Raw genomic sequence first — 24,108 nt, 5'->3', positions numbered from 1 at the left:
GTGTGTGTGTGTGTGTGTGTGTGTGTGTGTGTGTGTGTGTGTGTGTGTGTGTGTGTGTGTGTGTGTGTGTGTGTGTGTGTGTGTGTGTGTGTGTGTGTGTGTGTGTGTGTGTGTGTGCTGCGTACGTGCTGCGTACGTGCTGCGTACGTGCTGCGTACGTGCTGCGTACGTGCTGCGTACGTGTTGCGTACGTGCTGCGTACGTGCTGCGTACGTGCGTTTGGGGCTATGGAGACATTCTCTGAGAGGATGTGCTGGCGATAGATGTACTTGCTCTCCTCATTCTGAAGCTGTTTTCTTTCAACACCCAGGAGTCCCCTATTCTCCTCTCTGTAACCTGGGGCATGCCAGAGGAACTCAAACAAACCCTGTGAAAAAGATTAAGTCCACCTGTATTTACTGTGACTCTCACTTTGAACGAGAGCAACCTAGTGTGACTTTTTGGAAAAGTGAAATGAAAGAGAGTGGATACTTCCGTGTTACTTGGAGCACATTTATCGAACCGCAATGAACCGTAAAGTACGAAAGAGGAGCATAAAAATGGACATTGGTCTCATGTTTGTTGCCTGAACTTCCAAGCCCACTTGAAATTACATGAAAAAAGGCAGGCTCATTTTGTATGATTTCACTTTCATGTTTCATTTTTTTTGTGAACACTTTGTTGATTTACTTCGGTAGACATCCTTATTTCGATGGCTGAAAATAAGTTTAAATACGGTGTGGAAATGGTTTTCCAAACAGCCTGTGAAAAGCCTGCAGAGAAGCAAGCTGAAACATAAATGTTTCCTTAAAAAGGCTCATACACTCATTCATGGTAATAGTGTTTTGCCATAATTTGGAACAGTGCTATAGGGGCTTTTAAAGACAGCTGAAAAGTGTATGGTACTACAAGTTGACCTTGCCTGCCATTTTACTCCACGGTCATTTCCAAGGTCACACAGTACAGTAAGTATGTAGACACTGATCTAACGTTGGGTTTGCATCTCCTCCCTAATGATTACGTGTTATTAATGCTTTGTACACTCAGTGTATAACCAGTGAAATGTGAAACACTGAGTATGACCCATGGGTTGTTCATCTCACTGACACTGCTCTCACAGGTTTGTGACTTCACATTGTCGGAGCGCCGAGTTCACAGGAGTGTGTTTACTTGTGTGTTTGCGTGCATTTTTCTTTGAGTTTATGTACGTGTGTGTGTCTGACACCTGGGCCCGGTTGTTATGACTTGAGCCTGTCACAGTCCTTGCCTCCTGTTGAACAACACCTGTTATCTTCGTCATAGCATGGAGTATCGTACGTGCCTGCTGAGATGTGCATTCTCCTAGCAAGACAACGATGTGTGTGTGTGTGTGTCTGCTTGTGAGAGAGAGATATCGAGCGCTCACCCTCATCTCCACACAGCTTCCTGTGTCCAGTGATAGACAACAGTAACGTGTAAAATATATAGAACATCCTTGCACACGCCCAGAACTATCTATACCATAGAGAGTGATTCCTCCTTGTCGATGTGACCATGAATAGAACTCCCCCCCAGCCAACCCTTTGATGTAAGGGGTCACAGAACTCCCAGCCCCCCTTCTTAGCGCCAGGTGGGCATAGTTAGACCCCGGCACGATTGGCAACCCCATAGGTGCCCCTAAACACAAGTACACATATGCAGGGTTATTGTTCAGGCAGGGTGGAGAGGAGACGGTCCAACTCATCAGGAATGAGGAAGTTCAGTTGGGGTGTCTGAGAGACATTCTAAAGCAGGGGTAGACAACAAGATTCAGCCGTGGCCCAATTTTGGTCGGAGCGGATAGTCGGGGGGCTGGAACATAAATATAATAATTTGTACACTGAAAATTGACCACAACTAAACTCAATAATTTCATACCTTAATTACATTGAGACATGATCACATTTTTCTATTTTTAGCTGAATTCCTGGTGATCTTTTTTGACCAAAAACGAAAATCCCCCCCAAAACCCTGTTCTAAAGGTATGAAGTTAAGACCCAGATGCAGACAATGTCAAATTAACAATGATTTAATAATCCAACAGGGGAAGGAAATAGATCAAGGCAGGCAGGGATAAGTAAACCAGAGGTGGGGCAATGGTACCGGAAGGCGGGCAGGCTCAGGGTCAGGGGCAGGTAGGTGTACTCAGAGTCAGAACAGCCAAGGGTCAAAACCAGGAGGGCAAGAAAAAGAGAGACTGGAAACAGCAGGAGCTGAGACCCAAAATGCTGGTTGACTTGACAAACAAGACAAACTGGCAATAGACAAACAGAGAACACAGGTATAAACAGGAGATAATGGGGAAGATGGGCGACACCTGGAGGGGGGTAGAGACAATCACAACGACAGGTGAAACAGATCAGGGTGTGGCAGATGGTTTCTTCACTGCGGTGGCAGGAGACAAACACAACATGAAGGTTTAGGGTTTATTTAGTGTTTATAGATGTCCCTTAGAGTTACAAGTACACTCAAATTATATTGCTTTGTCTTTGAAATCATTAGATTGTCTAAACCACACATGAACCCTTCCTTACATAAGCCAATAAACCAATACATATATTTCAAACCAGGTTTACTTTTACTCTTACTGTAAATGTTACTCTTACTGTAAACGTTACTCTTACTGTAAATGTGCACAATTCCTAATACCTACTGCTGCTTTATTTAAACCATGCAGCCACACACAACAATGTTATTACTGGCTTGACTTCTGATTATGATTTCTTGCTTTCAGTAGCTCCCAAAGGACCTTCCAGAAGTTATCATATACTCAAGCAAACTGTTTCCCTTTGCTTTCCATATGTGCGCACACAGGCACTCTCTGGCGATTTCTCTTTTATATTCAGACCACAAACACACACTTTCTCTCAGTAGTGAAGGCTCATGGAGACCTGCTCTCTCTCATTCCTGTGTCTCCCCCTCTCCCTCCTTGTCTCTCTCCCTTTTGTCTCTCTCTCTCTCCCTCTCCCTCCTTGTCCCTCTCCCTCCTTGTCTCGCTCCCTTTTTGTCTCTCTCCCTCTCCCTTCTTGTCTCTCTCCATCTCCCTCCTTGCCTCTTCCCCTCTCCCTCCTTGTCCCTCTCCCTCCTTGTTTCTCTCCCTTCTTGTCTCTCTCCCTTCTTGTTTTTCTCCCTTCTTGTCTCTCTCCCTTCTTGTTTCTCTCCATCTCCCTCCTTGCCTCTTCCCCTCTCCCTCCTTGTCCCTCTCCCCCCTTGTCTCTCTCCCTTCTTGTCTCTCTCCCTCTCCCTTCTTGCCTTCCCCTCTCCCTCCTTGTCCCTCTCCCTTCTTGTCTCTCTCCTCTCCCTTCTTGTCTATCTCCCTCCTTGCCTCTCCCCCTCTCCCTCCTTGTCCCTCTCCCTCCTTGTCTCTCTCCCTCCTTGTCTCTCTCACTCTCCCTTCTTGTCTCTCTCCCTTCTTGTCTCTCTCCCTTGTCTCTCTCCATATCCCTCCTTGCCTCTCCCCCTCTCCCTACTTGTCTCTCTCCCTCTGCCTTCTTGTCTCTCTCTCCCTTCTTGTCTCTCTCCCTCTCCCTCCTTGTCTCTCTCCCTTTTGTCTCTCTCCCTTTCCCTTCTTGTCTCTCCTTCTCACTCTCCTCTCTCTCTGCTCAGTGTCTGGGCTCGTTCAGACTCTGTGTAGCCATGGCCTCTTTGATCACAGTGCAAGGGTTGGAGCTTTAAAGCGTCTGCTATTTCCACTGTCAGGAGCCCCCTCTCTTCCCCTCTGGTTTAGACTTTCAGAGCCGTGGCAGGGAGGGCTGGCGGGGAAGGAGGGATGGAGGAATCAGGGGAGGGGAAACGCTGTCAACCCGGGCCAGGAGAGGCCTCTGACACCTGACTGATCTCTGCTCCTCTCTTCTCTCATCCGGTCTGGGAGCACAAGAAGCTAACCCACCTCTCTCTCTCTCTTCACATTTCTTCTGGTGGATGGAAGGATGGATGGAGGGTGTAGGAAGTGTTGGGAGCTAAAGTGACCATGGTTCTGTACTGTGTCTTTGTAATGGTAGTTAGCGAGCCTCTGGACTCTCTAAATACATTCCAAATGACACCTTATTCCCTAAAAAGGCCACTACTTTTTTTTCTACCAGAGTCCTAAATGGAATATAGTGTTGTCACGATACCAGAATTTTGACTTTGAAACCGAGTTCAGTATCATTACATTTGAATGTTCTTACGTCAACATTTTTCACAGACAGCCATGTATTCATTAATTATACAATCATACAATCAATTTGATTTTGTTCTTACCAATATAACTACATAACAACATAATGGTAATCATTTATTTGAATGATAAATCTCTCTTGATAAACTGGCTAAATCAAGATATAGCCTAGGTTCATTCACAGTACAGGTGAATTCATATTAATTTGGAGTATGTGCAAGCATTGAGTTATTGAGCTTGTTTTGGCTCATTTCATGGGGCTACAGATCACAATCTGTTTCCCTTCCATTTGGGACAGATTTTACTGTACTGATAAACAACATTTGCATAGAAGTATCTTATTTTATAAAAGAGCGCACTCTCTCTTTAACCAGTGATGACGTCATTCATGAGGCAAGAGGGGGGAGCCCTATTCACACTCTGGCTGAATCACAAATCACCCCCTTCCTGTCACTACTCTGCCCCTGATTTGCATCTTGGCTTTAGCTGTAAATCAAATCAAATGCTTCATAAACAACAGGTGTAGAATAACAATGAAATGCTTCCTTTACAGGCCTTTCCCTCCAATGCAGAGATAATTATAATAGAAAGACAATAATAAGAGGAATAAATAATAATGAATGGCTTGGCTATATACACTGGGTACCAGTACCGAGTCGATGTGCAGGTGTAGCGTCTGCTTCCAACTCACACCCTCAAACACGTAGATCTCCTGAACGCAGCTCACTCTCCAGATCCCAATCAACTCAATTCACCTGTTCACACACCTGTATGTCATTATCACACACTATTTAGTTCAGTTCTTTGCACCCCATCACTGTGAGGTATTGTTTGTTTTGTGACACAGCTTTCAGAGTGCTGGGTTTCCTGTGATTTACTCATGTAGATAATTTTTTAAAATCCTGCCTCACTAACGACTCCTTTCTCCTATTCCCTGCCTGTACTTTAGCCTATCGGATTTCCTGTTATCTACCTATTGCCTGATCTCCCGGACTAAGTTACTAGTCTTTTCCCTACCTGTACTGTTGCCCTTTGGGACCCCCTTTGAATGACCTTCTGCCTGCTCCTGGACCCAGCTACCTGCCTCCTCCTGTGGTCCTTTGCAATAAACACCTGCTGCGCCCTGCGCTTGAACCAGCTCTCTGTCTCCCCTCGTGTTCATTACAGCAGGGGTATGAGTTATTTGAGGTAGATACATATAAGTAGGTGTAAAGTGCGGAATTGTCTGAAACCAGCGACTCTGAGAACTGATGAAACTCAGGGCTTGCACAACCAAAGAATTTCTGCACAAACTGTTAGAAACTGTCTCAGGGAAGCTCATCTCATGCTTATCGTCCTCACCAGGGTGTTGACCTGACTGCAGTTTGGCGTTGTAACCGACTTCAGTGGGCAACTGCTCACCACCGATGACCACTGGCACACTGGAGAAGTGTGCTCTTCAAATGGTGGTCACACCAGATACTGACTGGTTTTCTGATCCTCACCCCTACCTTATTTGTAAGGTATCAACAGATGAATATCTGTATTCCTAGTCATGTGAAATCCATAGATTAGTGCCTAATTTATTCATTTCAATTGACTGATTTCCTTATAGGAACTGTAACTCCGTAAAATCTTTGAAAATGTTGCAGGTTGCGTTTATATTTTTGTTCAGTGTAATAAGCATTAGCCACAAAGTATGTGATGCGTCAAAAGTGTTAGTTCAAAGGGGGGGGGGGGGGGGTCAATGCAGATAGTCCGGGTAGCTATTCGGCTAACTAGCACTCTTATTGTTCGGGGGTAGAAGCTGTTCAGGGTCCTGTTGGTTCCAGACTTGAGGCATCGGTATCGTTTGCCTTGTGGTAGCAGAGAGAATAGTCAATGACTTGGGTGGCTAGTCTTTGATCATTTTTAGGGCCTTCCTCTGACACTGCCTGGTATTGAGGTCTTGGATGGCAGGGAGCTCGGCCCCAGTGATGTACTGGGCCTTACGCACTACCCTCTGTAGCGCCTTGCAGGTAGATGCCAAGCAGTTGCCATACCAAGCGGGGATGCAGCCAGGATGCAGCCAGTCAAGATGCTCTCAATGGTGCAACTGTAGAACTTCTGAGGGCCCATGCCAAATCTTTCCAGCCTCCTGAGGGGGAAGAGGCGTTGTCGAGCCTTCTTCACAGCTGTGTTGGTGTGTGTGGACAATGTCAAATCCTTAGTGAGGATCTTGAAGCTCTCGACCCACTCCGCTACAGCCCCGTCGATGTGGACGGGGCGTGTTCGGCCCTCCGTTTCCTGTAGTCCACAGTAAGATCCTTTCTCTTGCTGATATTGAGGGAAATGTTGTTATCCTGGCACCACGCTGCCAGGTCACTGACCTCGTCCCTATAGGCTTTTCATCGTCGTCGGTGATCAGGACTACCAACGTCGTTATTGATGGCATTGGAGTTGTGCATGGCCATTCAGTCGTGGGTGAACAGGGAAACAGGAGGAAACTAGGCACACACTCCTGAGGGACCTCTGTGTTGAGGGTCAGCGTGGCGAATGTGTTGTTGCCTACTCTCACCCCTTAGGGGCGGCCTGTCAAGAAATCCAGGATCTGTAAGGGCACAAGGCGAGACCCAGATGCAGACACAGGAGGCAGATGGTTAGAGTCCAAGATGTTTATTAACAATCCAAAAGGGGTAGGCAAGAGAATGGTTGTGGACAGGCAAAAGGTCAAAACCAGTTCAGAGTTCCAGAGGTACAGAATGGCAGGCAGGCTCAAGGTCAGGGTAGGCAGAATGGTCAGGCAGGCAGGAATCCAGAAAACAGTGGAGACAATCACAAGGTGAAAAAGATCAGGGTGTGACAGTAGCCCCCTCCCCTAGGGGAGCCACCTGGCATCCTACCTGGGCGCATACCTGGTTGACCGGGGTGTCGGCGGTGGAAGTGATGAGGGCTGGATCCAGGATGTCTCCTCCGGGCCGTAACTCTCCCAGTCAACCAGGACTGGAAACGTGGTCGAACACGGCGAACATGGCGTTTTACCGTGTATGCCGGATGGCCGTCAATGACATGGGGAGGGTGGGTGGGTCTGGGAACAGAAGACAAGGAACAGTGAGACACAGGCTTAATCTTAGACACATGGAAAGTAGGGTGAATACGGTGGGAACGGGGTAACAAGAGACAGACAACAGTGGAACTAAGGACTCTTGAGATGGGAAATGGAACAATGAAACGGGGGGACAGTTTGCGAGACTAGGTAGGTCCCGTGTAGAAAGCTATACACTCTGCCCAATGCGATAGCGGGGAGCTGGAGTCCAGCGGCGGTCCGCTTGTTGACGATACCTGGAGTTGGTCTTGAGAAGTGCTACCCGAGCTCTTCTCCTGGTACGTCGACAGCGGCGGACGAACATCTGGGCCGAGGGTACGTTGACTTCCAGTTCTTGTTCTGGGAAGAGAGGAGACTGATATCCCATGGAGTACTCAAAAGGGGAGAGTCCCGTGGCAGAACAGGGAAGGGTGTTCTGGGCATACTCCACCCAGACCAGTTGACTGCTCCAGGTAGTGGGATTGGTTGAGACCAGGCATCTTAGGGTGGTCTCCAGGTCCGGGTTAGCGCGCTCTGACTGGCCGTTCGATTGGGGATGGAATCCGGAGGATTGGCTGGCTGACACCCCAATAAGGGTGCAGAATGCCTTCCAAAACTAAGATGAGAATTGAGGACCCTGGTCGGAAACCATATCCACTGGGAGTCCATGGGTCCGGAAGACGTGCTACACCATGAGCTGGGCCGTTAAGATGGGAAAGGGAAGATTTGGGAAGAGGGATGAAAGGAGCGGCCTTAGAGAACCGATCCACTACTGTAAGAATGACGGTGTTGCCATCAGACGGGGGAAGCCCAGTGACAAAGTCCAGAGAGATATGGGACCAGGGACGATGAGGGACCCGTAGTGGCTGAAGAAGGCCAGAAGGAGATTGCCGTGGAGTCTTGTTCTGTGCGCACACCATGCATGGGGCGACGAAGGCAGAGACATCAGGAACCATTGTGTGCCACCAGAAACATTGTCTGTGGAATGCTCGGGTACGGCGGGAACCTGGATGACAGGTTAGCTTGGAGGAATGAGCCCATTCCAGGACCTGGGACCGGACTGAGTTAGGGACAAACAGCCGGTTAGCTATGCCCCCTTCAGGTCCAGGCTGGGAGCGTTGTGCCTTGCCAACCAGGGTCTCAATACCCCAACCCACTGTGGCTGCAAGGCATGAGGTAGGGAGAATGGTTTCGGAGACCGAGGGTGTGGCAGAGGAACTGTATAGGCGGGAGAGAGCATCCGGCTTTTGGACCCTGGGTGGGAAGAAATGGTGAAGTTGAATCTAGTAAACAAGAGAGCTCACCGGGCCTGCCTGGAGTTAAGACGCTTGGCTGTACGGAGATATTCCACATTTTTATGGTTGGTCCAGACCAAGAATGTCTGTTCTGCTCCTTCCAGTCAGTGCCTCCACTCTTCCAACGCCATCTTAACCGCCAGGAGTTCTCGGTTGCCTACGTCGTAGCTATTCTCTGCAGGATTGAGACGATGGGGACAGGAAGGCACTGGGGTGAAGCTTTTGGTCCTGGGCAGATCCCTGGGACAGGATGGCCCCCACTCCAACATCAGAAGCATCAACCTCAACCACAAATTTATGGTTGACGGGTCCGGATGGACGGGTCCGGATGGATGAGAATGGGTGCTGTTATGAACAGATGCTTCAGCTCCACAAAGGCTTTGTCGACAGCTGGAGACAATGTGAACGGTACTTTGGGGGAGGTGAGTGCTGAGAGGGGGGCCGTCAGGGTGCTGTAACCCCGAATTAAACAGCGGTAGAAGTTTGCAAAACCTAGGAAACGTTGCAACTGTGCCCTGGACGTAGGTTACAACTCTGCACAGTTGTGTCATGTTGGTTGGATGTGGGTGGTGGAAAGCGTGAAAAACCCAGCAGAGTTGCAGACACACTCAAACTGGTGCACGTAGCACCTACTACCATACGTTCAAAGGCATTTAAGTCTTTTGTCTTGCCCATTCACCCTCCGAATGGCACACATACACAATCCATGTTTCAATTGTCTCAAGGCTTGAAAATCCGTCTTTTCCCCTTCATCTGGACTGATTGAAGTGTATACCAAACATTAGGAACACCTTCCCAATATTGAGTAGCAACTTGCCTTTTGCCTTCAGAACAGCCATAATTTGTCGGGGCATTGACTCAACAGGGTGTCAAAAGCGTTCCACAGGGATGCTGACCCATGTTGACTCCAATGCTTCCCACAGTTGTGTCAAGTTGGCTGAATGTCCTTTGGGTGGTTGACCATTCTTGATGCAAACGGGTAACTGTTAAGTGTGAAAAACCCTGGATTCGCCTGGTTAATCTATGTCATGGAAAGAGCAGGTGTTCTGAATGTTTTGTATACTCAGTGTATATGAGTGACTGTGTCCAACACACCAACACCTGTTATGTTGGGCACCTACTGACCAACGTTTTATTTCTTCTCAATGACATGTATTGCTAAAATAAAGGTTTAAGGAACTACAGGAAGGCACTACATTGCGACAAGACAAAACAGCTCGTTCAATCAGGCATAATGGTCTTGTAAGCATAAAAGCAAAGCTTGCTTTCATATAATTAAAAAAGCTTGAGACGGTAGTGGAATGGGATTAGTGGGTTTGTGAAGAATCCAATGCTTTAACGTGTATGCGGTACAAATCACTTATTTGTGGGAGCAGCTCCTCTAATGAACTCCTGCATGGTATGAAATAGGCTGTTTAAGATGGTTTGAATCCTCAACAACCTGCCTACACATGGTTTGAAGTACAATACCAACATAGCTTCTGTAGTAGGTCAAAGCTGTGTGCTGGACAACCTTGGTAGAGCATGGGTGGAATAGGCATAGTGGTGCTCAGGTGAATTACTTTTCTTTTCAGCTTCAGACCAATCCCTACTTCTCACTTAAAATGTTTTTGTTGTTGTTGTTATTAATCTGATAGTTGTTCTCCTCAGGTCTGTTTGTGTAATGGTCACCATGTGACAGTGACATCAAAGTGAGTTTCACTCAGCAGCTGTGTTGATCTGTGTAAATGAGGCGTACTATGGTGGCCTGTGGGTGCCTTATCTTCTGCCCTTGTACACACACACACACACACACACACACACACACACACACACACACACACACACACACACACACACACACACACACACACACACACACACACACACACACACACACACACACACACACACACACACACACACACACACACACACACACACACACACACACACACACACACACACACGTGCACACGTGTTTACTCAGAGAAGTTGTCTCGTGACTCAGAGGATAGGAGACGTGCAGAACCACTGCTAGGGGATGGAGGTAGTGTCATAGTCAACATGATAACACTGGTATCAGTCATCAGTTTCATTTACCTTAATTCACTCTCTAATCATTGGTTCTCAAGGCTACTCTGTCTGTGTCCCAAATGGCACCCTATTCCCCATATAGTGTACTTCTTTTGGGACTCCCAAAGAGAAATTCCCTAAAGTGTCCAGCTAGTCCAGAAACATCTTAGGTTGTACTCCCACACTAAACAATTTATGAGCTTCCCCCCCTCCAAAATCCTCTTTCCCAACCTCCAACCTTTACTTCAATCAGCTTCCTTTGTATTGTTTCCTTAATAGAGATGACTCCTCTTGAGAAGACAAGAGCACTCCATATACATACCTGCTACAGCATCACAGAGACTATGTTGTCATGCACTCAAACAGAAGGAAAAAGAGTGCTTAAAATTCACCTCATAGTAGGCCTTGTGGGTTATTTGGCGCAAGCTTGTTGAAAAGTAAGAGGTAGAAGAGGGTTTGTGTGTGTGTGTGACTGTCTGAGTGTGTGTGTGTGTGCTCCAGTATTTCCGCTCCTCAGCGTTCATTATTGGCCTGAGCTCTTTCATTAGGGGGTTGTGATGGGGAAGGACGTGAGGGTACGAGAGGGGCTTGGTGGGGGCCGGTAGGGGACTTGGGGACAGGGTCCAAGGGTGTAATTGGGCTGTTCCGGTCCCCTGGCCTCGCTCAAGGTCACTCGAAGCCAAACTCTGAGCCAGGCTCCTCCTTCACTTTACATGGATTATTCTCTCTCTTTCTCTCTCTCTTTCTCTCTCTCTTTCTCTCTTTCTCTCTCTCTCTTTCTCTCTCTCTCTCTTTCTCTCTCTCTCTCTCTCCCTCTCTCTCTCTGCTACTCTCTTTCTCTCTCTCTCCCTCTCTCTCTCTGCTACTCACTTGCTCACTCACTCACTCTCTTTTCTTCATAATGGTTCTCTCTCTCTCTCTCTCTCCCCCCACACCCCCCACTCCCTTCCCACACTCTTTTCTCATCTCGCCTGGGGACCATAGTGACAGGCCAGTCCTATGAGGAGCCACAGTGGATGAGATGAGGGTCTAATTCACTCTAATCTCCCAGCCTCTTAATGTCTAGGCTGATGTGGATTTCTCCTCATCCTCCAGGGAGGGTCTTTCTCTTCAAGAACATCATTATGAAGTTTTCAAGCCCTCTTAGCCAATTTTAAAAAGGGAAACAGTATTAGTGGAATCTTCACTTCAGTGTCCTGAGCTAGATGTTGAGGTTCTAATGTACACATTTGCTGTGTCGAGAACAGAGATTTTGGATAGTACAAGTCAAAAGTCTGGATACACCTTCTCATTCAAGTGTTTTTCTTTATTTTTACTATTTTCTACATTGTAGAAAAGTAGTGAAGACATCAAAACTATGAAATTACACATATGGAATCATGTATTGACCCCAAAAAATGTTAAACAAATCAAAATATATTTTATATTTGAGATTCTTCAAAGTAGCCTCCCTTTACCTCGATGACAGCTTTGCACACGCATGGCATTCTCTCAACCAGCTTCACCTGGAATGCTTTTCCAACAGTCTTGATGGAGATCCCACATATGCTGATCACTTGTTGGCTGCTTTTCCTTCACTCTGCGTTCCAACCTATCCCAAACCTTCTCAATTGGGTTGAGGTCAGGGGATTGTGGAGGCCAGGTCATCTGATGCAGCACTCCATCACTCTCCTTCTTTGTCAAATAGCCCTTACACAGCCTGGAGGTGTGTTAGGTCATTGTCCTGTTGGAAAACAAATGATAGTCCAACTAAACGCAAACCAGATGGGATGCCGTATCGCTGCAGAATGCTGTGGTAGCCATGCTGGTTAAGTGTGCCTTGAATTCTAAATACATCACAGACAGTGTCATCAGCAAAGCCCACCCAAACAGCCACACCTCCTCCTCTATGCTTCACGGTGGGAACCACACAACCGCCTCAGAAAGACAAGGCAGTTGGGACCAAAAATCTCAAATTTGGTCTCATCAGACCAAAGAACAGATTTCCACCGGTCTAATGTCTGTTGCTAGTGTTACTTGGCCCAAGCAATTCTCGTCTTATTATTGGTGTCCTTTAGTTGTGGTTTCTTTGAAGAAATTCAACCATGAAGGCCTGATTCATGCAGTCTCAGGAGCAGGAGACTGCGTTTATATGGGCTGCAATTTCTGAGGCTGGTAACTCTAATGAACTTATCCTCTGCAGCAGATGCAACTCTGGGTCTTCCATTTCTATGGTGGTCCTCATGAGAGCCAGTGTCATTAAAGTTCTTGAAATGTTCAGTTTTGACTGAACCCCTACCTTGTCACAACACAACTGATTGGCTCAAACGCATTATGAAGGAAAGAAATTCAAAAAATGAACTTTTAAGGCCTACCTGTTAATTGAAATTAATTCCACCTCATGAAGCTGGTTCAGAGAATGCCAAGAGTGTGCAAAGCTGTCATCAAGGCAAAGGGTGGCTATTTGAAGAATCTGAAACATAAAATATATCAAATATTTTTTGGGGTCACGACATGATTCCATATGCTTGTTATCATGCTTGTTACAAATTTTTCCGTTTCTGGAAAGAAATTTCACAAATTAACATTTAACAAGGCACACCATTCCAGGTGAATAACTCATGAAGCTGGTTGAGAGAATGCCAAGCGTGTGCAAAGCTGTCATCAAGGCAAAAGGTGGCTATTTTGAATATATTTTGTTTAACACTTTTTTGGTTAATACATGATGCCATATGTGTTATTTCATAGTGGTGATGTCTTAATTATTGTTCTACAATGTAGAAAATAGTACAAATAAAGAAAAACCCTTGAATGAGTAGGTGTGTCCAAACTTTTGACTGGTACTGTGTGTTGGTATGGTTCACAATTCTTGTTGTGGGATAGACAGATATTGCTTTACAAGTCTCGTAAGACATATTATTTTACTTACAATAAAGCTGTTACAATACCTTGAGTTTAAAGGTAACACTTTTAAAATATAATGGTTCTGTCATGAAATGAACCTGATCTTAGATCAACTGTACATACAGTATGTACTTATTTCTTCTATTTTTTTCTCCCCATTTGTCTGTGTAGGCCTCCTTCGCTGGCCGGCAGTCCGGCGTTCTCCGACATCTCCCTCATCCGGATCTCGCCCCACCGGAACCCCTCCGTGGGGGCCGAGTCACCCTTTAACCCACCACATCCCTACATCAACCCCTACATGGACTATATCCGCTCACTTCACTCGAGTCCCTCACTTTCTATGATCTCTGCAGCCAGGGGCCTCAGCCCTGCAGACGGTAAGTCCCCACACACCCTATTCCCTATATAGTGCACTACTTTTGACCAGGGTCTGTTGATTTCCTATATAGTGCACTACTGGTCAAAAGTATTGCACTATATAGGAAATAGGTTATTATTTGGGACCCAGAACAAGCACTCGCCCTCTCATGAGTCCCCATACAGTCAAGTATTATTTTAAGGCACACGGAGTCCCATAATAGGGAGTTGAATAAGATAAACGTACTACATACTCTTCTGTAATCTGTCTTTCACTTGAGCATAAATCCCAGAGCTAGTTAGCCGTAGTAAATACAATGCAGTTGTGCTGTATCACACAGATGTGCGCTCCCTCTCTCTCAAGGCCCCTCAGTCCCCATTTTGAAGAATAATAATGTACTTTGTTGTTGACCAATATGTTCAGCTAGTGTAATAAGAGTGTTCATTTATGATCTCTTTAGGTTTGATCCCTAATACGAAGTGCTTCATGTCAAACAAAGGTCTTTAAAAAATATATATATATTTATTTATTTCACCTTTATTTAACCAGGTAGGCTAGTTGAGAACAAGTTCTCATTTGCAACTGCGACCTGGCAAAGATAAAGCATAGCAGTGTGAACAGACAACACAGAGTTACACATGGAGTCAATAACACAGTAGGAAAAAAAAGGGGAGTCTATATACATTGTGTGCAAAAGGCATGAGGAGGTAGGTGAATAATTACAATTTTGCAGATTAACACTGGAGTGATAAATGATCAGATGGTCATGTACAGGTATAGATATTGGTGTGCAAAAGAGCAGAAAAGTAAATAAATAAAAACAGTATGGGGATGAGGTAGGTAAAAATGGGTGGGCTATTTAGTACAAATAAAGAAAAACCCTTGAATGAGTAGGTGTGTCCAAACTTTTGACTGGAACTGTGTGTTGGTATGGTTCACAATTCTTGTTGTTGGATAGACAGATATTGCTTTACAAGTCTCGTAAGACATATTCTTTACTTACAATAAAGCTGTTACAATACCTTGAGTTTAAAGGTAACACTTTTAAAATGATAGAGGTGACCTCATTAATTTATTTGAACTGTGTGTGTCTGTGCGTGCATGTGTCTGTCTGGAACGTGCACATGTGACTTTCTTTCAGTCTGTGTGCAGCATGTGCAGTGTCTGACTCTTTCTGTGTTTATGTGTGACTGCGCATGTATATGTCTGAGTGTGTGTGTGTAGGGAGGCTTTTGAGGGAGGTTATTCTTTGATCTGTGGATAATGTCAGTGGACCTCTGGAGGACGCATCATAGAGTGGCGGTCACGTACAGTACAGATAGACAGACGGGCGTAGAGGGAGGCTCAGGTTCAAGGCCAGGGTCGGTGGTGGAGGGTGGAGGACCAGGGAGGGTTAAAGGGCGGGGGGGGGCTATGGGTTGTGTCCCAAATGGCACCCTATTCCCTATGTAGTGCTCTACTCTGGTCAAAAGTAGTGGACTATAAAGGGGAAAGGGTTTCATTTGGGATGCAGCCACGTTGTCCTGCAGGGAGCGTTTTGGTTCCTGTGATGGAGACAGACTGGTTAATCAATTACAATGGGTCTGGAGATACAGTCTTGTGTGTGTGCTGCTTTTAAAGAGCACTGCTGCTCTGCTCCGGCCTCCTGGCCTGGACCTTTAATTGAAGCCGTTTATCGTTTGCTCAATTACTGAATAAGGCTAGCCTTCCCCACCCCTCCCAGGGGCTGTTTGTAATCACAGCTGGACTGAGCTTTGGCTGGCTGGTTTCCATTCTGCTCAAGGAAAAGTTGAGGTGATTGCATTTGAGGTAGTTTAACAGATTTATACAACCACATTGTTATGCCGTTGTTATAATACTAAACTAAACACAAATATTTTGTGGTGTTCAGTTCAGGCGGTTTGGCAACTGTCATGGGAACTGTAACTACTTTGTTGCTGTAGCCATGATATGATAGCTTGTGTCCCAAATGGCACCCTATTCCCTATATAGTGCGATACTTTTGACCAGTAAGACTCGGGTCAAAAGTAATGCACTATATAGGGAATAGGGTGCCATTTGGGACATAGACAGGGTCTCCAACTAAGTCCCTCCATTCACCTCTCTCTCAGCTAGAGGTCCTATTAGAGCTGTACTGGTCTCGTACTATACCTTGTCCGCAAGTGCCTTTGTGAAGAGGTGGATAGAAGGGGCAACTTCCTCTATGCAGGAACTTCTCGTCCTCGCCTCCCGCTCCTCCCAACATGCATTGCTCTCTGTGCCTTAGGAAGTGGGCACTTGAATTACACCAATCTTTTTAGTCCTAGGTTGTCTTTTACAAAGGAAATTCTCTACTTGCGTTGCTTTACATCAAAACGCTTTCTGTGATACATCAACCTATTACAGTATGTGCTAAATTATGAAATGAGGCAAGTAATTACTATTTTCATCAATCAAATAGTTAATTAACCTATCAGCCTTTATGTTGTTAGTATATCATTGGGCTTATAGTTTTTTTCCTTTTCAGTCTGCACAGATTTTTTTTACTGGAATACATTTGAACAATGATGAATTAGTTAGCAGAATTGTATGGAGACTTGAAGCGGGTGAGATTTAGTACCACCTATCTCTCGTTGTTTTTAATCTACAGTATACCTCCCTTGCATTCTCACTCTCTCTGGCTCTACCTCTTGCTTTCTCTGCCCCCATCACTCTCTCTCACCCTCTCATATTCCTCTTCTTCTCTGGTGTGGTTCAGTCATATACTACTTGCCTCTCTTATCCCATTGTTGCTCTGAAGAAGGGCCCTGTGGCCCACCAACCACCAACTCCTGAGGCACATTGAGCTGCTTCTCTTCCATGTCAAGTGCCACACTGAAAGCTCCCCACCCTCCTTGCCCCCAGGATGGTGCTACCCATGCCAGCATTTCTGATTTAGAAATTCCGCAAAGTCCTTTCTTCGCACAAATAGAGAATGAGGCACATTACGGTTGAATGCAGAAGTAAAGCTAAAGCGGAACAACAAAGACAATTAAGAAACTCCCCCCTCCACTTAAGACATAATACCCAAATCAAATTAATTTGGAAATTTCTTCTTTCATTCTCTGAACCAATCAGCGATGCATATTGCCAGGCATACAGGCCGGCCTTCTGAGGAGATCTTTTCATCCTGCGTTTTATTTATTTATTTCTTCTCTCCTTTCTTTAAAATGGGAAGAAAACACTTTGTGGGGCTGAACTGATTCCATATATGCATCCAAAACCACAGTGTCAGTCTTTTATTCTCTCTCTCTCTCTCTCTCTCTCTCTCTCTCTCTCTCTCTCTCTCTCTCTCTCTCTCTCTCTCTCTCTCTCTCTCTCTCTCTCTCTCTCTCTCTCTCTCTCTCTCTCTCTCTCTCTTCTGTCTCTCTCTGTCTCTTTCTCTTTCTCTGTCTTTCTCTCTCTGTCTCTCTCTTTCTCTCTGTCTCTCTCTGTATCTGTCTCTCTGTCTGTCTCTCTCTTTCTCTCTGTTTCTGTCTCTGTCTGTCTCTCTCTCTCTGTCTCTTTCTCTCTCGCTTTCTCTCTTTCTCTCTGTCTCTCTCTGTTTCTCTCCTGTCTGTTTCTCTCCTGTCTCTCTCTGTTTCTCTCTCCCCCCTCCTCCCTCCTCACACCTTCCTTAGCCCTTCACACAGGCCTGACCACAGCAGAGTACTACCACCAGATGGCTCTCCTGGCAGGCCACCGTAGCCCGTACACGGACCTCCTACCCTCTGTGGCCTCCACGGCCGGAGCAACCAGCAGCACCCTGCACATGGAGTATCTACAGGCCATGGAGAGTAAGTCTGACTGCACTGGGTTTAAGACTGATGCAAACTCAGTGTTTCCCCTATGATTCTTTTCAGCAGTGGTGGGGGGTTGATACTAGCATTAGTGCAATGACATTCTAGCGGTTCCCATAGACTTCCAGTCATTGAGCCAACAACTATCCATTCCAAAGTGTGTCTCTGCTGAAGTATACAATATATATATATATATATATATATATATATATATATATATATATATATATATATTCAATCATATGCTAAATGAATATAGGGGATACACTGTAAATTACTATTTCATTACTTTGTTTGTATGTGGGGGGGTGGGGGTGTCTGTATTTGTGTTTTAAAAACGCAGTATTCTAGATAGATTACAACATTACTTCCCTGCACCATACAACAATCTGTTTTACATGGAGCAAAACAACAATCCTACCAAATGAGGAGGGACTAGCTAGCGATTCTAAATTGACATGATTTAAATGAGCCATTGTCTTAATGTGCCAGGCTCAGGCCTGCCTGTGCAGAGGACTTATGCTAATGAGTTATTTTAAAGTGTAAATAGGAAATTAAATCACACTGAATCTTAGGGAAGGTCGGACAGCCTCACCCCTCTCTCTTTGATGAGAAGGTATTTAGTCAGCCAGCCGCCGCTTTCATGGAAATCTGGGGTGAAGTCCCCCCTCATCCTTCCCCCCATTCCTCCGAACAAACTAATTAAAACTAGCCAAACTTGCACGCCTATTTGAAAATTAATTGCTATTAAGTGGGAATTGGAATGTCCCACCATTCATCATCCCAGGAAGAAATTCTTTCTTCTGTATCAACACTTAAGATTAATAGAGTGAAACAAAACAATTAGGGCCTCTGTTTCAAATGGGAGAAGATGCCATGGCTATGCTACCTCTTCACTACTTCACAATCGGCTGTGATCATTGCTGGTAATACAGTGGCTTGCGAGAGTATTCACCCCCTTGGCATTTTTCCTATTTTGTTGCCTTACAATCTGCAATTAAAATGCTTTTTTGGGGGGGTTGTATTGTTTGATTTACACAACATGCCTACCACTTTGAAGATGCAAAATATTTTTTTATTGTGAAACAAACAAGAAATAAGACAAAAGAACAGAAAACTTGAAAGTGTCTAACTATTCACCACCCCCAAAGTCAATACTTTGTAGAGCAACCTATTGCAGCAATTACAGCTGCAGGTCTCTTGGGGTATGTCTCTATAAGCTTGGTACATCAAGCCACTGGGATTTTTGCCCATTCTTCAAGGCAAAACTGCTCCAGCTCCTTCAAGTTGGATGTGTTCCGCTGAAGTACAGCAATTATAAGTCATACCACAGATTCTCAATTAGATTGAGGTCTGGGCTTTGACTAGGCCATTCCAAGACATTTAAAGTGTTTCCCCTTAAACCACTCGAGTGTTGCTTTAGCAGTATGCTTAGGGCCATTGTCCTGCTGGAAGGTGAACCTCCATCCCAGTCTCAAATCTCTGGAAGACTGAAACAGGTTTCCTTTAAGAATTTCCCTGTATTTAGCGTCATCCATCATTCCTTCAATTCTAACCAGTTTCCAGTCCCTGCCGATGAAAAAGATCCCCACAGCATGATGCTGCCACCACCATGCTTCACTGTGGGGATGGTGCTCTCGGGGTGATGGAGGTGTTGGGTTTGCGCCAGACATATCATTTTCCTTGATGGCCAAAAAGCTCAATTTTAGTCTCATCTGACCATAATACATTCTTCTATGTGTTTGGGGAGTCTCGAACACCAAACGTGTTTGCTTATTTTTTTCTGGCCGCTCTTCCATAAAGCCTAGCTCTGTGGAGTGTACGTTTTAAAGTGGTCATATGGACAGATACTCCCATCTCTGCTGTGGAGCTTTGCAGCTCCTTCAGGGTTATCTTTGGTCTCTTTGTTGCCTCTCTGATTAATGCTCTCCTTGTCTGATCTGTGAGTTTTGGTGGGTGGCCCTCTCTTGGCAGGTTTGTTGTGGTGCCATATTCTTTAAAATGTTTAATAATGGATTTAATGGTGCTCCATCTGATGTACAACGTTTTGGATATTTTTTATATCCCAACCCTGATCTGTACCTCTCCACAACGTTTTGGAGAGCTCCTTGGTGCTCTCCAAAACATGTCTGTGGAACTTGTGCAGTTTGTCTCAGTTGTTGAATATTGTTATGTTCATACAAATATTTACACACATTAAGTTTGCTGAAAATAAACGCAGTTGACGGTGAGAGGACGTTTCTTTTTATGCTGAGTTTATACTGAGATCATGTGACAGATCTTGTGACACTTAGATTGCACACAGGTGGACTATTTAACTAATTATGTGACTTCTGAAGGTAAGTGGTTGCACCAGATTTTGTTTGGGGAATCCATTTGCACGCACCACTTTTCTGTTTTTTTTATTTTTAGAATTGTTGGAAAGAAGTTCTTTTTTTTCATTTCACTTCACCAAATTGGACTATTTTGTGTATGTCCATTACATGAAATCCAAATAAAAATACATTGAAATTACAGGTTGTAATGCAGCAAATAGGAAAAACTTCAAGGGGATGAATACTTTTGGAAGGCACTGTAACTCATTGCGTTTCAGCAATGTGTTTCACACGCAGGCCAGGAAAATTAACACATTAAAGCTCTTCCTTTGTGATATATAGATTTTAGAGGAGAAAAAAGGCATAAGGAGTGCGTCGTCAATGTGGTCTAGTTGCATTGTAGCAAGCATAGTTTCAGTCAGTCTAATTCACACCAATGTAATTAGCTTAGGAAAGAGACTAATGAAACAATAGCACTGCCCTTGCTGTTTGGGGCTTTAATGGCCTATTGTGTAATGTTTATTCTTATTAGCTAGCTATTTTTAGGTAGCGCTATATAAATAGCTATTTGGCTATTTTCCCATCAGAATCATTTGTTTTTTTACCTGAGGAAAATATAGGCTTTACTGATCAAAAGATCCCATCCAGCCTCCCGGGTGGCGCAGTGGTTAAGGGCGCTGTACTGCAGCGCCAGCTGTGCCACCAGAGACTCTGGGTTTGCGCCCAGGCTCTGTTGCAACCGGCCGCGACCGGGAGGTCCATGGGGCGACGCAGAATTGGCCGAGCGTCGTCCGGGTTAGGGAGGGCTTGGCCGGTAGGGATATTCTTGACTCATCGCGCACCAGCGACTCCTGTGGCGGGCCGGGCGCAGTGCACGCTAACCAAGGTTGCCAGGTGCACGGTGTTTCCTCCGACACATTGGTGCAGCTGGCTTCCGGGTTGGATGCGCGCTGTGTTAAGAAGCAGTGCGGCTTGGTTGGGTTGTGTATCGGAGGACGCATGACTTTCAACCTTCGTCTCTCCCGAGCCCGTACGGGAGTTGTAGCGATGAGACAAGATAGTAGCTACTAAACAATTGGATACCATGAAATTGGGGAGAAAAAAAAGATCCCATCCCGTCCTATTGCTCGAACCCTATGTATTTTATTTTATTCAGTCCTGTTGAGGGACAGTATAGCTGTGTCCTATTTAGTTTTCATATTACTGGTTATGATGATCGTGTAGGATATGAGAGGAGGAAATGAGAGGGGGAGAGAAGGGGTGTGGAGTTGTGTGGAGTTGTGCTGTGCTGCGAGAGGGCCAGGGTCTTCTCAAGTGTCCCTAACTCAGCTGTGTGGGTTAGGAGTTGTTTTGCTTTTGGGCTACAGGCTCCTGGTTTATTTTCTACTGCCACCAGTTAGTCCAGCCTGTCTGGGCCCTCGCTGTCCTGTTCGTGTGAATTAATGACGCTGTACCTAACCAGCCGTCCCGTCCATAAATCACAGGGAAATTAGAGGGACACTCCAGCTACCCTGTTACGGGCCAAGGCGCTCCCTCTCTTCTACCTCTCCCTCTCCTCTCCTCCTGGTTGGCCGATTTATCATTTGGCTGCAGCATTAATAAACATAACTCCCAGGAGGCCCAGCTGTGATGGGACAGCTACCCTCTTCTACCCCCTCCCCTGTTCCTTCCCCCCTTCTAACTCTCCACAAGTGGAGGCAGTCCCTCACCCGGGGCGTGGTTTTTAGGAGGTTTGTCATAGAGAGGTATGGGAGCATGGTTTGGGAGGGCGTGTCTTAGGTCAACCAGGGGGTAGAGGTTTGATTGAGGAGTGTGGTTATCGCAGGTGTGTGAGATGCAGTGTTTGTGTGAGTACAACTGGATGATAAAACTGAGTCCGATTTCAAGGAACAAATTCCTCAAATGGCAAATGTGAGCGATTGCATGTATGTATGTGCGTAGGGGGATTTGTGTGTTTGTATGTGTGAGTGTGTGTTTGCCCCCCCAAATCCCCTCTCTGAGACATTAAAGAGAGAGAGGAAGGTTTTCTAAAGAGGCCAGAGCAGAGACAATGTAGAGGGGTGTTCCTCCTCCCTCCTCTCTCCCTGGAGCGCCATGCTCCAAACACAGGCGTACGTATGCCAGGAACTCCACCACACATACACACACACACACACACACACACAATCATACGGCTGATTTCCATGTGAATGGAAGCCTCTGTAATCGCTGGATGTGTCAGGCAAGAGTGAGTGTTTGAATTTAAGGGAGGGAGAAAGGATGGAGGGAGGGAAAGGGAGGGAGTACAGGGGCTGCGTAAACTGGTTTTGTTTGCCCACGAAAAAAGAAAAAACAGCTGACATTTTTTTCCCGACCTACTCTGTCACAAAGTCATTGTGTCAGTTCACTCACAAAGCGTAACATCCCCTCAGCGTCTTTTCTATCCTTTTTCTCCTCCCTTCGCTTCTTTACTTTTCCTTCTGTTTTTCCCCCTGTCTTGTGACATCTCAGAGTGAAAAGGCAACATTGCATCTCATTGTGTGTTTAGAGAGAGAGAGAAAAAAGCTAGTGTTGTTGGCTGCTTGGTATTTTTTCAAAGCCACTTTTCCATTCAACATTGGCTGCTTTTGAATAAGGAGGCACATCAGATTTGATTAGATACTTGATTGCCATAACCCAGTCAGTAAAGTGCTCTGACATACTAGGCACCCCTATGTTGTCTTGTATGAAGTTCATCCATTGACAGTTTCACTTTTTCAATCAAATTTGCCATTTGTTAGAAGACATTTTGTTTGTTGATTGGATTGAATTAAGTTTTTCTGAGGCAGTGAAGCTCACTCTACCGCCCCTCTATGTTTGTCTATTGTTAAATTAGAAGTAGGCTACAATGCTATAAAAGCACTCAAATCTATGAAAAATAAGTCAAGCCACAAATTAACATACAAAAAATTGATTCTGATTAAACACAATAGATAAATCACTATCTCTTTCACATACTAGGTTTCTATCCAAAGAGGTTCCGTAGACTACAACTTCTTGCGTCTAATGTCTCTACTGTCTACTCTACTGCCTTCCTCTCTTCCAGGCTCCAGGTTCCCCAGCCCCAGGCTGATGGCAAGGCCAAGTAGGAAGCGGGCCCTGCCCATCTCTCCCCTGTCGGAGCACAGCTTTGACCTGCAGACCATGATCCGCAACTCGCCCAACTCCCTTGTCACCATCCTCAACAACTCCCGCTCCAGCTCCTCCACCAGCGGCTCCTACGGACACCTCTCGGCCGGGGCCATCAGGTATGGGATCATGGTTGCAAAATTCCAGTACCTTTTTTCAATACATTTTGGTTGGAGGATTCCATGATTTCCTGTTTAAACCTTCCTGATTGCAGGAATAATTTCCAATGGGGGTTTCTGGAAAAAGTCATGTATGGGATGATAAAGACAACCAACATTCCACACAAATGTATGACTCCATCACGCTTAACCTCTAGCGTCGAGCAATCCCGTATCCGGGAGCATAATCATAGCCTCAAGCTCATTACCATAATGCAAAGTTAACTATTCATGAAAATCGCAAATGAAATAAATATATTGGCTCACAAGCTTAGCCTTTTGTTAACAACACTGTCATCTCAGATTTTCAAAATATGCTTTTCAACCATAGCTACACAAGCATTTGTGTAAGAGTATTGATAGCTATAGCATAGCATTAAGCCTAGCATTCAGCAGGCAACATTTTCACAAAAACAAGAAAAGCATTCAAATAAAATAATTTACCTTTGAAGAACTTCGGATGTTTTCAATGAGGAGACTCTCAGTTAGATAGCAAATGTTCAGTTTTTCCAAAAAGATTACTTGTGTAGGAGAAATCGCTCCGTTTTGTTCATCACGTTTGGCTAAGAAAAAAATATGAAAATGCAGTCTCTACAACGCCAAACTTTTTACCAAATTAACTCCATAATATCGACAGAAACATGGCAAACGTTGTTTAGAATCAATCCTCAAGGTGTTTTTCACATATCTATTTGATGATAAATCATTCGTAGCAGCTGTGTTTCTCCTCGAAGCAAACAAAAAATACACGCAGCTGGAGATTACGCAATAATTGCAATGGAGGACACCAAGCGGCCACCTGGTAGATGTAGTCTCTTAAGGTCAATCTTCCAATGATTTGCCTACAAATATGTCACAATGCTGTCGACACCTTGGGGAAATGACAGAACGTCTAAGCTCA

At 45.2% G+C, this 24,108-nt stretch overlaps 1 protein-coding gene across 1 annotated transcript in view; it reads left to right on the top strand.

Annotated features, from left to right (window-relative positions):
• The window catches only part of LOC123991050 (transcriptional activator GLI3-like), a 181,850-nt gene that overhangs the window by 132,686 nt on the left and 25,056 nt on the right, over window positions 1–24,108 (top strand). Inside the window, exons 5-7 of the mRNA XM_046292192.1 lie at window positions 13,604–13,809; window positions 17,429–17,584; window positions 22,967–23,168. Of these exons, the coding sequence (XP_046148148.1) occupies window positions 13,604–13,809; window positions 17,429–17,584; window positions 22,967–23,168 (564 nt within the window). The remainder of the gene's footprint in view (window positions 1–13,603; window positions 13,810–17,428; window positions 17,585–22,966; window positions 23,169–24,108) is intronic.

The sequence above is a fragment of the Oncorhynchus gorbuscha genome, linkage group LG12 (assembly GCF_021184085.1).
Source record: "Oncorhynchus gorbuscha isolate QuinsamMale2020 ecotype Even-year linkage group LG12, OgorEven_v1.0, whole genome shotgun sequence".
Classification (NCBI taxonomy): Eukaryota; Metazoa; Chordata; class Actinopteri; order Salmoniformes; family Salmonidae; genus Oncorhynchus; species Oncorhynchus gorbuscha.
Note: the sequence above shows the minus strand (reverse complement) of the source record. Positions and strands in the feature narration are given on the sequence as shown.